Genomic DNA, 14,975 nt, shown 5'->3' with positions numbered 1-14,975 from the left:
TCAACCAAAGACATTGTAGCAAGGTTCTCAGTTTCTGTGTCATTGCTAAACCAGCCTCTCCATTACTTGGCGAGGACCATATTCATGTGCACATATCGCAAACCCTGTTATGCTGCCTACGTCAAAATACATTAATACTGTTTCTTAGTGTCGGAAATAGCCATCAGCAGAGAGGAGGCGCAAAACTACGTTCCTTAGCCGAAACACTATATAAATTCGGTAAGATTTTATTACGATTTTCCATCTCCCCCTCTGTGGATGGGACTCACAAAGCATTCTCGCATTTGTAGAATAAAATCTGCTGCCTTCTACTTCGAAATGAACTTCCCCCATGTTGAACCTATCAGCTAAGGACCCTAAGCAAAACTCTAGATGGCCTCACTCTATGCATCTCGTTACTCTTCCTCAGTTTTTAATCAACCATCCCTACAAGATTGTCTCCACTTTAGTTTGCAACTGACTAGAAGTAGAAAGGTTCTATACCCACTAATCCGACGTCTTGTATAGGAAGATAAAGAGCTGATTTCTATGTAATCAATACATCTCGAAATTTTGTTTCCACAAAGATTATAACATGTGTTCCAGACTTGTATCAAACAACGCTAATGACATAAACTGGCATTTTTACTCCAGTACCATTCTGCGAAGACTGTTCCATACCAGTGTTATTCACATCATCTGTCCAATTGCACACTATCTCTCTAGCTGCTTGAATGCTGAGGAGTTTAGCACTCCTTATTGATGTATTGTAGATATGAGCCTGATACATTTGAGAGTGTTGGGGTGATATAATAATCAATTAAGAAGAAGAGGAAACGTATGATATATGCATGATGGGGCTCCAGACAGAAGGAGTTCGAAACTTTTTACATAAATTGTTTGTGCTATCAATTCTGTAGAACTGTTTTAGTGTCTGGATTCCATAACAAGAAGGTACTTAGAAGAGAGAAATGATTGTAGAACATAAACCTACATTCCTAAAGCTATACGGTTCTGCACTTAATCATGCTACAACGTTAAAGCAGTGTGGTTTCTGACGTATTAGTCATGTGGAATGAAACTATGTTAACACTCCAATGCAGGAAATATATTTCCAACACATGACATCGTTCACCCTGCAAATTTTCTATACCACTCACTAGTGTGAGAAACTTTGAGATGATAAAACTATTACTTTCTACTCCAAAACAAAGAAACATAGATTCTATGTGATTCATACACTGTACAGCTTTCTGGAGGCATACAGCTCCCGCTGTTCACCTCCGATTACGGTTGGGAAATTATGCTGTGCTCGCATCAGTCCTATAAAATGATCTTCAGCAAAGGAAAATACATGAAACAACACCTTATGAGGAAATAGAGTATGACATGTGAAATTACACATAACATGCACCAACTTTGTGAACAAAACGCAGTCTCTTCCACACACAACGTCTATCAAGCAAATGTATATAGGGATTGCAGTACCGCACAAATCTCTGTCACTAACTTAGAATCACCACAGTTATCAAACTGAAGACTCAATTTATATCAAATATGTGGCAGGGAAATGGAGTACTTTACATACATCTTCGTTCATCTAGAGGAGGGTGCCAAAATAGGTTTTCCATTGGTTCGATGTATATGCATTCATCACACGTGCATTGGAAGTCCTCTACAGGCTGTGGTAAGGAGAGGTTTGCTGTTACTGATTGCAGGTAGATATGGCTCTGAGTCACGAACAGAACTGGCAATTGAGTCTAAATCAAGCGCAGGTTATAACACACAACTAATACAGCCTGAAAGAACAATGGAAAAATAGTTAAATGTGTGGTAAATGATCTGCCACAACATTGCCCTCTCTCTAGAATGCATCATCAGCCTAACATTAAATCATACCTAATACCAGCCCCTCTCAACCCATTACTCCATCTACTTTCTATCATCCTTTAACACAGATCCCTGTCAGTTTAGAAGCAGATCGTTCTCTTTTCTAGGAAAGCATCCAAAACAGCAATAAACTTCTACATATCCCTATTACCTCACTAGATATACAGCAGACTGTTGTTTAAAACACTGCAGCATCTGTTCTGTAAGGTATTTGATAGCTGAGATCACATGGTTGTGATTGGTAGACAGAACAGAGAAACATATTCTAAATACTGTTTGTTAGAGTTAAAAAACGTTAAGAGTCTTGCACAGGATCAAACTTATGATCCATTTTATATATTGCAGCTCCTATGCTGGTACTATAAAGCTCTTCAGCTAAGGACTCTTTATAAATATCTGTAAGGTGGTGGCCAATAACTTCTGGGTCAAATCTCTACATTTGGTGGTAATCAACATTACACAGACTGTCCTGGCGAAGGCGTTTGCTGCTACCGCTGCTGATGGTGTCGCTGGATGAACGTTTCATCTTGTAATGCAAATGAACACCACTCAAACGAACAAACGGTGACTAGGAATGCTGATAAGCATACAATCAAACGCACTGGTAAACTGATGAAGGCAGAATGAGAGCATGTGCCTGTCGTGACTTCTGTTAGGCTTCTTGCCTGGTCGATACCTAGGTTAAGCAGCCTACACTGCTGTTCCTACAGCTTCCTATGTGTTTTCTTCCATCTCATTTTTGAATTGTCGTCTTGGTGTCACTAGTGAGGTCTTCTTCTTCTTTTGCTGTTGGTGCGTAGTCGCTACTCGCACAGCAGGTCGGGCCAGCGTGTGGTTGGTTGCCAGTGGACTTCATTCGCAAGTCCTCTGACAAGTTGGTTGTTGGCTTCATTCATTGCCGCGAAAAAGCTTGCTGCTAATTGCAGGAAGCGCTGTTTAAACGGCGATATTTTGGCAAGTTCGTGCAGCGGCGACATTCCGGCAACTTAGTGCAATTCCCTCGTGGGGAAATTGCGTGGCAGGTGCAGTGCGAGCCTGAGGCTTTGTTCTGCACGGTCTGGAGCATCTTCACTGAGGTGTCGGCCGCGTTTCCCCAGACTACGGCAGCGTACTCCAACACTGGCCTGATGAGTGTTAGGTAGAGTGTTCTACTGCAGTCCGGAGGTAGTGTTGTCTCTGGGTTCAGCAGCGGGTACAGCACATCCTGGCCAGTGCCTTTGCCCACACCTCCCGAATATGCGCCTTCCTCGTCAGCCGTCTGTCGAGGGTACCGCCGAAGTACCGACCAGTACGTGACCACCACCCATGATCTGCACCAGCCTGACGTCCGCTGGCACCTACTTCCGCTTGAAAATCACCGCCTGGCTCTTGCCTGCGTTGAATGAGAGCACGTGCACCGCAGCGAGGATTTATATAACCTCTGACCCCTCCACCCGCCATTTTACCCAAGGAGCCAATAGGAGTGCAACATTCTACCCCACCTGCAGAGCAAGTGGGACAAGGTGGTACTGGCCATGGTTTTCGTGCACTTGTGGATCCATCCGAAAAAACGCCTGCTTCTGGTCTGCACAACTCTCTGTGGTGAGCTGCGGCTGCAAGCGGACGCGCTGCTGCTTTGCGAGTCCCCCAGTTACAACCACTCCTCGTGTAGCAAACTATTGTGATTCCGGTAGTGTATTTAACATTATTTTGCAGGATCATCTTCAGAGTTTTGATGCGGTGTATTTGCACTCCTTTATTTTAGCAATGTATTTTTTTGAGTGTATTTTGCTATAATTATTTCTGTTCCACGTGCACCTGGGAGGACAGTGTAGTATTTTGTATGTGAGTGTATTTGAACCAAATTGTTTACAGGAACATTTGCAAATATCTTTGGCTGTTAAACACTTTAGCTAATTTGTTTATGCATGCAATTATTCCGGAATAGTGGAGGGAGCCTGAGAGGTTTCACAAGTGTGCCACAATCTTTTTTTAGGGTCTCTGTTCAAGAGTGGCGGTATACATCGCAAAATTGAGGTAATCTACTATGCATCGATCTTTTCGAAAGTGTGTGTCAGTGTGAAATCTTATGGGACTTAACTGCAAAGGTCATCAGTCCCTAAGCTCACACACTACTTAACCTAAACTATCCTAAGGACAAACACACACACCCATGCCTGAGGAAGGTTCAAATGGTTCAAATGGCTCTGAGCACTATGGGACTTAACATCTATGGTCATCAGTCCCCTAGAACTTAGAACTATTTAAACCTAACTAACCTAAGGACAGCACACAACACCCAGCCATCACGAGGCAGAGAAAATACCTGACCCCGCCAGGAATCGAACCCGAGAACCCGGGCGTGGGAAGCGAGAACGCTACTGCATGACCACGAGATGCGGGCCCCGAGGAAGGACTCGAACCTCCACCAGGACCAGCCGCAGAGTCCATGACTGCACTGCCTTAGAACACTGGGCTAGTCTCGCGCGGCTTCGAAAATGTATTTAGAGAAGTATTCCGATGGATTTAGTAACTCCAGAAGCAGCTCGTACTCAGAGGCAAGCGTTCTTCCACAAAACTGCGCGAAGTGCTTCAGGGACAGTTTCATAAATGCGTCACAATTGTTTTAGAGTCTACATTCAAGTGTGGCGGTGGCGGTACTCCTCAGAATAAAATGTATAATTGTTTAAATATTCCCACGTCATCTGCAAAGCTCTCTCTCTCTCTTTCTCTCTTCGTGCAATGGTACATTTAGTTCCTGTGATTAAAAAATGGAAATGAGTGTATGGCATCGTTGGCTGGGAGGCCCATTCGAGGAAGTTCAGCCGCCAAGTGCACGTCTTATTTCAGTGTGTTACCTGGCCGTATCTCAGGGGCCCGTTGGAAGAGGCTGCATGGCAGAGTGAGTGAACATCTTGCCTCCTGCACTTCAGAAGGCTGACTGAGTGGACTTTTACGGAATGATCTAAATTTACAGCACACGAAATATCAGTATAAGGTTTGCAGTGTAACTTAGTCCACATTCGACTTTACCCAATATCAATGCTACTGGACTTTTATCAGATGATCTACATTTACAGCATATACATTTATCAGAATAAGTTGTGAAGCATGACTTTGCCCATATTCATCGTCAACAAATAGCAATGCTATTGACACAGTCCTCAGATGCTAATATACTCCTCCTTCTCCAGCACAGACACTGATCCATTGAATACAGTACACAATTACGTCTGTCCTCCTAGTCCAGCAGCTAGATACAGACTGAGTCCTTTTCCCACCATTTTCCCCCAGACCACCATCTTTGACTATGCCATGGGAGAGGAGAGGGAATGAACGACAGCACCCTCTGGTGGCAGTACTGTGAATGAGGTCAGTTGGACTCTGGACCTCATGCTGAACACACTGCCTATAACAGCTCAAATTGTTTACATAAACAATGCACACAAAATAAAGTCTCATGTTCATTCTATCCAACAGCCCATCACAGACTGAGTCCTTTTCCCACCAATTTCCAGATGGGGAGGGGAGGGGAGTGGTGGGGGGGGAGGGGGTTAGATTAGTGGAGGTAGCCCAATTGACCTATTTTCCCGCCAAAATTTGAACTTCTCCCTCCCCCCCTAACATCACTGTGACATTTCCATATCTATGGATGCCATCTTGGATCCGCCATCTCGAATAAATTTGGCAACAACGCAGAGTGGGGCAGAACATAGTTTGCCCTACAACTTACAGGAAAGTTATATACTGCCACAGCCTCAGTCTACTGGGATTCAGTGGTCAATGAAGCTGTGGAAATACAAGTAGAAGACACCCTAACTCAATCGAGACAAGAGTTTTCGGCTCAACAAATCATAGAAATCATTTCACATCTATGCTCTCAAACGAAATATTTGTGCTAGGCATACTTATCAGCAACATACTCTGTAAGCATTGTGGATTTCCTAAATCTGCTATTGCATTTCTTTACTGTTAGCTGCATGAATTTAATCTGTGACTGACGCTCTTATTACTAACTGTATCATCTCTGATGCATGCACGTTTACCCCACAGTGTGTAAAGTGATTTAAAATCTTGCAAGCAATTCACCTTGTGAATGTCTGAAAGGTTGTCTGTCGACATATCAGAAAAACGAGTAAAAAATATCCCAGACACATGTCCGAAGAATGATGGAATAAAACAATACGCTCGAAAAACTTCAAGAAACACAAAGATCTTGTCGTCCGGCTACACATACTAGATTCCAGCATTAAAGAGCCATTTGAAGTGGATGTGACTAATGATCTGATTGACTGAGATGCAGGATTTCAACTTAGCATAGCATGGAAACCAGCATTTGGAGTACTAAAACATCAACAGGCACATACGAATGAATCCAATGAGTTAACACTGACAGGGAATCAAAGTCAGGATACAAGCTCGATGACAACACTTTCCTGCAACGCACATGCAAAGACCATGACCCGTTTCTCTGTCAGGGGGCCTTGGACGTCGACGTCCTCTTGGATTCATCTATGATGACGTTACAATACCACCCTATGGTGTCTGTGTTTTTCTAGCAAGCGAGCCCATATATTAGTGAGTCATAACAGCAACATGTCAGTAAGCACCTGAAATGAGCAACTGCCTCACTGATATATTCACTACATTATTCGACACAATGCTCATGAACCACTGTAGCAAGGTATGAATGAACTGGGCCAATTGAAGATGCCAGAAAGCCCGAAACGTTTCTTCACATAAAATAAATTATTAAAAACGTGTCTAATTTCCTTATTTCTTCAAGTAATTCAATCCACAGTGACAGAGCTCAACCATCATTAATACAGGCAAATTATTATGAACTGTAACAGCGAAATTTTGGAATCAAACAGTACTGTTGTGTAAATGTGGTTCTCCACTACAGGTAACTTTTTCTGGGAGATGAGTGCCACAGTCATTTGAGGAAAAGGAATTAATATTTACTATATCTTATGAATGGTTCCCAAGATAAACACTGATAAATGTTCATCATCATTATGATTTGTTAAAAGTTTTGTACTGATTATTAATATTTAACAGTTTAAACATTAACAATAGTTCATAATACATTATCAACAGCTCACTGTAAATTTACAACAGTTTAGTGTCAGTTTTAAGCACCCCACACTAAATTTAAAGAAGCCTAGCATCAAATTTAATACGATTTTTTACTCTCAGAAGCACATGTTGCACTGGTTATTCTAGCGACTCTCCACTTTCCTTACTGAAGGCAGTTGTATCCACACTGAAACTTAGCACTTCTTCTCACATCTCATATTTCTTCTCTGAAATTCTGTCTTAGTAAACAAAATCCCACCATTTGGGGTAAATCGAAATAAGACATTGCCTCATATATGAGGAATGATGTGAAGAGCTCCATCATGCTTAAAGAATAGAGGAAGTTCTATTGTTTATAGAGTGCCCTCTGTTATTCAGGTAACATGTTTTCCAAAAAAATACACATGATTGTGTCTTGTTGACTGCATCTGCACACCACTAGTGGAAAAATGCTAAGTAGGCCCCTATATCAAATAAATTTATCTCATGAAGCATTCGAGAAAGAGCATAATTCAGTATACACTTCTTTTCAGACCAAGGATCTGTATTTACAGAAAGACCTGTTAATTGAACATACATTGTAAAACCACAATTTTCAACTGGTTTCCACGTGTCATATACATAAAACACTGTGACATGCAAATAAGAAGGTTGACAGTGTCAAATTCTTGAGATTTCAAAATGATACCAGTAATAAACTCACTTGAGAGAAATGTACTATTGCAATGCTGAAATGACTAAACACAATATTATTGCTTTGTTGTCTGATACAGGAAATCTAAAAATAAAAATATCCGAAATGCTTTGCTTACTTTCATTCAATAATGAAATCTGATATAAAAATCTGAGGTAATTCATAACCTAAGCCTGAACTTCTGTTATTTCAGAAGTGTAAAACATAATGACGTATAGCATAAATTTAAAACTTCCCTCTGAAGCTTATCCAGAGAACTGTGTGTAACAACTAATGCTTTTCAGTATATTTATTCCTTAATGAAATTACTCATAAATAATATATTTGTCTTTCAAATAAACAGATCAGTTCACTGAATTAATAACAGTACTGAAAATAAGAAAAGTCTACATAAAGAATTAAAATCACTTACTTTGGTTGACAAATGTGCCCATTATTCAAAAACACACATTTTCGGTTAAAAGTTTAGCTACCAATAAAGTACACTTTTAGAGAACAGGAAATAATTTATTGGTGGCTTACTCCTTCAGCTCTATTGACAAACTTCCTAGCAGAACCAACTGTCATAGTGCTATACAGGGTTAGTCACTAACTATTGCCACCAAGAATAACTCCAAAAGTATGATAGGAGCAGAAACGTTTGTGGGAAAATGTTGCATCGGACAGCGGGGGACATAATATGACGTTGGTTTTTTGTTGCTAGGTTCATGCCACCTTTGTGACTTCGTTGACCTTCAAAGACCTTACTGTTACACATCACTGGATTCGTCTCGATAGCCGCTATCAGAAAGTAAGTACCAAACTATAGCATCCCATTTAGTAGTAGTAGTAGTAGTAGTAGTAGTAGCTTCATCCATCCATAGATCTCTTTTTACAAGGATATAGGACATTAAAAAAAAACAATGTTGACCTTCATATCTCTGAAGCGACCCCACCTAGCAACAAAAAATCAACGTCATAATATGGCCCCCTTTGTCCCATGCAACATTTGTACCTCAAACTTTTCAGCTACTGTCATACTTTCGGAGTTATTCTAGGTGGCAATAGTTAGTGACTCGCCCTGTATACATATATTTTTAACAATATCGCATAACACATGCACTGGTATGAAACTTCTGCATCTCTTGAGCCCATTATTGTAATTGGTGAAACTTTACTTTTTTCGACGTCTGTCAACAATAGTTTAATGAAATTATATCGTGCAGTTTAGGGCAATTTCAGTTACATTCTGTAGAAGGATCATTAGCATACTAGTAGCAGTTGTGTCGTTAATACATATTATGTATATTTATTTTTCTGGCATGTTGCATATCCTCTAGGATCTTTTTATGAAGCAAATTGGATATTTAATCTTCCTTTAAAGGAAAATTTCAGTCGTTTTAGCAAACATGGGAAAATTGTGGATTGTCCACTCTTGCAAAACATACCCTCCTGTAGTTTAAGTATGTTACCTGGCTGACGCTGTTGGTGGAACAACACCACTGCAGAATTCCAGGACAGGGCACCTCCACTTCGCAAGTCGAGAACAAGCTGCGCCAGCTCATCTTTTACTGCTGTTATTGGCACAGTGATGGCTTGGTGTGGAGGTAATCTTGCACAAGGGCTATCTGGAAAGCAAAGGAGTAACCACTGATAGTTTGTTCATTCCTGATTAGATGGATGCCTATAGTGTGTAAGGGTAATGATAACAACAGTGGTTAGCTGGGAATCAGAATTGTACCTTCGCCCACTCTCTGGTCTTCCTGTCTCATTCTATCCTTTTGTTGCATTTTCATAGCCATGTCCTGGCCTCCATCATAATCACCCCTATCCCAAAACTCATGTCTCCTGACAGCCACTACACCTCCCAACACACCTCCCACCAAACCCATTACCACCACATCTTCGCAGCACCATTCAACTCTCCTTTTCCAAGCTTGTCCTTTCCAACTGCAGGGTCAATAATTTAGCACAGTGTAATGCAATGATTTGTTTTTTACTATGGGCACCTGCAGAAATGTATATGAAAGGGGGCAAGATTATAAGATTTCCATTTTTTGTATAATTAATTTGATGAGTTCGAGAACATTTAATTTGGCATAAAATGCAAAAGACATATTGCACATCAAATGTCTGACTGATTAGCACTCAATATTTTTCAAATGTTATTCTGTATCATGTACTTCATGAATGTTTACAAACTGTACATTCTTATGTTGAAATGCAGGGAATCAGACCTACAAGTGACATTTCAGATCTGATATAGCCAGTGAGCAAGAATGACAGAATGATGAGAATGCAATACACTTTGAACATTCACAGGTAGTATGATGAAAAGACGCTCATATGCACAATGAATTCTCTGACAGGAAAAGTATACTTTTGAATTAAATGTAATATGTGTACTGGGTTATTAAATTTCAATCAGAACAGTGTGAAGTCTTGTAATAGAAACACGAGCATGGAATTTTGGGAGATTTGAATTACTTTTTTGGATGCCATTAGAAAAGAACTGCTAGTCTGATGGAATTGTTAAGACAGAGTCAACTTGAAGTCAAGCGTATGCTGCTTATGGATCATTAAGTCAAGACTGAGATTACATTCAATCAAAAAAGTTCCATCAAAATAATTATCTTATCCATTTCACTTGATTGTATTAGATATTGCGATTTCATGGCAGAAACTTTGTATGCTTCGAACAGACAGAAGAGCTTGCAAATAATTACTTGGTCTGAAGTAAAATGTTCAGTATTAAAGTTTGTTAAGTTTTCTGTTCGCTCGACACTGCTGCAGCCAAATGCTTATAAAGCATTTCGTCATTGCACCATGAGGATACTTGCAGTTTCATATATGTCATATAATAATTATCATAAAAAGAAATAACAGAACATTACAGCAATCATTGAAGCTTCATAAAGCAGATGTAAGCTGACTGATCTACCATAAGTGAGTGAATCGTCAGTGTTTGTATATATGAAAGTGTGTTGATAAGAGGGTGTATTCATATTAATGAGTTTCTTGGCTATCAAAACTTGGAAGTGACTCAATCTGTACAGTTTACATTAACCTCCTGAAAGTTACTTACTTTGTTGATATATGCTTTATTGCTTTAAGTGTCATGACATTCTGAAATTCATTTGGTGGAGAAATCTAAAGTATAAATTTCAATAAAGTGGACTTTGACTGTGTGGTTGCACTCTATCAGTACTTGGATAGGACATAAAAATGGATACACCACTTACAATATAATTATTCGAGATAATTCTCTACTAGAGAGCCTTTCTGTGTACAGTTAGATGATCACAGTTACATAGACACTTAGTAATTGTATAGTGGTGCACACCAATAACCTGACACAGACATGCACCTAACAACTTCAGACTGATAAAAGTAAGGACAATGCAAGGTAAACTGCTTTGACACCTTAAAGGTATGTGTAAATGCAAAGTGCATCTTCTGGTATTTTTAAATTGAATATGGAACCCTTTTTTCATTTAATGACCTATAATTATGTCCTTATATAATTAAATAAGACAATTCAGTGTGTTATGATATAAATCTAGGAAATGTTCAAAAAAAGTTATTTTAATTCATATGCCAATAATGTTCAGTTGATATGGAAAATTAAAAGTCTGAAATGGAAAACAATCAGATACACTGTTGGCTATCAACAAAAATTGCTAGCAGAAGAGGCTACTGATTAATTTGCCTCAATACAAGAAACAAATTTAAAAAGCTGCTTGTTATACTTTGGCCCCACCTATAACATCTTTTTTGCTTACAAAACTTGTCATGCTTAATGCATTTATTGAATTATTTTAATACCATCCACTTTTAATGATGATTTTCAATAAAATTTAAACGAGATGAATTTGGAAGCCACATTTTTCGCGTTATTTGCTTAAAGTGTAACCCAGGAGAGAAGAATATAACAAACTCTCCCACAGAATCCACAGACTGGCCAGTAGAAGTGACTGTTAAGAGTATAGGATTGAGCCAAAGCAGTTGCATATGTAATAGGTAACGTGTGTAGAAATGTGTAAAATTGTTAATTGTTCAAAGTCTCATTTAAACTTATAGCTAAATCTTTTTTTGGGAGGGCTTTTAGGTGACCTTTGTTAACAATGTAAATCAAATAATAATCTTCCCTGTCAATATGTATGGTGACATAGGTTCTTAATATTCGATAACAGAATCTCAATGGAACACAACATGTAAAGAAAACACTTGTGTCAATTTTTAATACATAAAACATGGTTATTGAAGCAGAATTACGTCTAAAGCACACGCAATTTAACGTCAGTGACCTATTATTTTCAGCTCTTTGGAAAACTGTACAATTATACACACATAGCCCTACATAGTGTTATTATTTTCTGTTGAAAAATGCTAACGATTAACTTTCTCCAGGAAGGTAGTTAACGATTTATGGTCCCACTCCCCATCAGATAGCTGAAATACACTTGTGTCCAGAATTAAAGCCACAAACTGCTATCTCCCCAATTGCATCTAATTGACGGTATAATCATACAAACTGTCAACAGATGTCCGTACAATCGTGTTCTGCATGGAAGCTGGTATTCTCGTCAACTTACAACCACGCCAAGGAATGGTGTAGTGTGTGCCGGGTCGTTCTACATCCACAATCGCCGTTTATACAGTCACACGTGGTGCGGTATGACACAAAGAAGACGCCTACCAGACTCTCTGCGGTGGAGGACCATAAAAAGAAAGGAAGCAGAACACTCGTAAACTGATGTGGCCGAATGGCTTAAGGAGAATCGCTCTGCTGTTTCTAGGATGTGGTGACAATTTATAGAGACTAAAACAGTATCCTCAAGATCTCAAGATCAGGGCAGGGCCGACCATGTGTGGTATCAGATAGAGATGAGTGTTATTTGGCTGTAAGGGCACGACAATACCGCCTTAGTACTGCACAGCAACTGGAATTTGACCTCGCAGCATCCACTGGGCGTGTCGTATTGAGATAAACGGTACCAGAAGGCTTCGGCAAAGTGGCCTTTAGTGTCAGACGTCTGCTGTATGTGTACTTCTCATGAGTCTTCACAGAAGGGAACGTCCAAAGTGGTGGAATCAACATATTACGTCAAAGAGTGGGCCAATGGTATTTTCACAGATAAGTTCCAATTTGGTCTGAAGAGTAATTATCTAAGCATTTGCATCTGGAAGGAGCGTGGCACACGAGTTTGGGACCCAAGCATTATGTAAAGCGATTAATATCGAGGAGGATCCCTAATGGTGTGGGCAGGGATTATGTGGACCACTCGAACACATCTTCATGAAATTGCACGCCTGAATCGACAAGGTTTAACTGCTGTCAAGTATCGTGACGAGATCATGGGACCTCATGTGCGGTTGTTGCGAGGAGGTGTGGACTCAGACCTCGTACTGGTGGACGATAATGCTCGATCTCATAGATAATTGGTGTTTGATATCTTGGAAACGGAAAATGTTGCATGCATGCATGGAGTGGCCTGCTCGCTCTCCTGATCTGAATCCCATAGAATATATATGGGATGCACTGGGGAGGCAGGTTGCATCATGTCTGCATCCACCTACCACTCTCCAAGACTTGAGAGCAGCTCTACAGTAAGAATGGACGCTATTGCCTGAACATGAGATTTATGACATCATTTGCAGCATGCCCTGTCGTTGGCATGCCTGTATTGCTACCAGAGGTGTTCATACCCCCCACTGAGCACATTAACCAGTTGGAATGTATGTGTGCAAATCCGTCAAGTTGGAAAAAATGAAGAACAATTTTACCTACTGTTATGCATATAGCAGTTATTTCTGTTGTGTATTCTTTACATTGTTCCTACTTTACTATCAGCTGTTTATACTGTTTCATTGCAAAATAAAAGCACACTTGCAAAATTTCCATTTGTTGCTTTAATTTTGAGCATAAGTGTAATTAGGATAATTTATTACCCTGTTCTAAAAGGATTCTTATCACTGACTTCATTAGAATAATTTGTTATTCACTCCCACTTTTCTCTCCAATCTTTTTAAGGGCAGTTACCCTATTGGTTACCTCAAGGTCATGATGGCGTCCACTGTGGCATCACGGGCCAAGATGGCTGCTGAAAGTGGCTGCCTCTGTGAATTGTGGCATGAGTCTGCCCAGCCAAAATGATGGCCCAAGATGGCTACCTTTATGTCATCAGAAATTTATTTAGAGTTCCCCTGCTTATTTGATGTGTTTTTAGATACCTGTATATTGGATAGTCTATTTATTTCAACATTTAGAAATGCTTTGAGTGACCCAGACGTGCGTGTAGCAGAACTGTGTTTCAGACATGCTCCAGCTTTCAAGAGTTCTCACAATTAGGCTTTTTATGTGGTCATGCTGTATCCACAGGGTGTCTGCCACCAACCCTGGCACTGTCTCTGACGCATGCCAGTGGCCAGACAGCTGCAGCTCTCTTCTCTCCTCCCAAAGCCTTGTACCCACACGTTTCGCATGGCTGGTGGCCACAGCTACCTCTTGGCCATGACACCCTACTCTCCAGATGTCTATATACTACATTATGCAGACGTCGGGACACAGCAATCTCCAGTTCTCTGATTGCCCTTACCTCATTTCCTCAACACCTCGCAAACTTCCAGCAGGTAGAGCCACCAGGAAATTCACATACACTCTTCACTCTCCTCTTGACCCTCATCAACTATATAAGACGAGACTCCACGATCAGAATCTTCATAAATAGTCATTGAACCTTTTAGCATGAAACATTCATGCAGTGAGGCTATATCAGGGGAGGGCAGATGTAGGTTGCATATGTCCTCATACTTATGCTTGCATTTCAAGTAAGTAACGAAAAACCATTTGTATATGTATGTTAGCGTCTGTGGTTGTTTATAGGTACGATACAATGAATTTTTTCTCACTTTATAGATGAAAACAATGACATATATGGTATACCATCGTCCTATATCCCTCTTCCAATGAGCGTAGCAGTCAAAAAGGAGCATTATTTACGTCCAAAGTAGAGACAACCTCTGATTTGTACGGTCATTTCTGGTTTCAAAAAAATACACGACAAATTCACAGCGTATAAGTCAATAAGAGATGTTTAATATTTGTGGGCACTATAACTTTGCTAGTATTGATTTCCCCATTAAATCAGAATCTGAGATGAAGAATCTTGACGTATCAGTTCACATTTACAGCCTGAAGGAAAGCAAACCAGATGAGCATAAAGTTTGCAGAACTTTTCACTTTTCCAGTTTAGTCAGTCAATGCCAAAAACATGCAGATATTTTGTAATTCTTTCAGGGCGTTAAAATCACTACTTCTACACCAAGAGCATATCTCACCTCTCTTCCTCTCAATTAAATTCACATGGTCACA

General features: G+C 40.0%; 1 protein-coding gene across 1 annotated transcript in view; it reads right to left on the bottom strand.

Moving 5' to 3' along the window:
• Positions 1 to 14,975, bottom strand: part of LOC124735543 (ionotropic receptor 93a) — a 295,666-nt gene that overhangs the window by 190,025 nt on the left and 90,666 nt on the right. Inside the window, exon 3 of the mRNA XM_047248570.1 lies at positions 9,073 to 9,228. Within this exon, the coding sequence (XP_047104526.1) occupies positions 9,073 to 9,228 (156 nt within the window). The remainder of the gene's footprint in view (positions 1 to 9,072; positions 9,229 to 14,975) is intronic.

Source organism: Schistocerca piceifrons, chromosome 1, assembly GCF_021461385.2.
Source record: "Schistocerca piceifrons isolate TAMUIC-IGC-003096 chromosome 1, iqSchPice1.1, whole genome shotgun sequence".
NCBI classification, from domain to species: domain Eukaryota; kingdom Metazoa; phylum Arthropoda; class Insecta; order Orthoptera; family Acrididae; genus Schistocerca; species Schistocerca piceifrons.
This window is presented reverse-complemented; position numbering and strand designations above follow the sequence as displayed.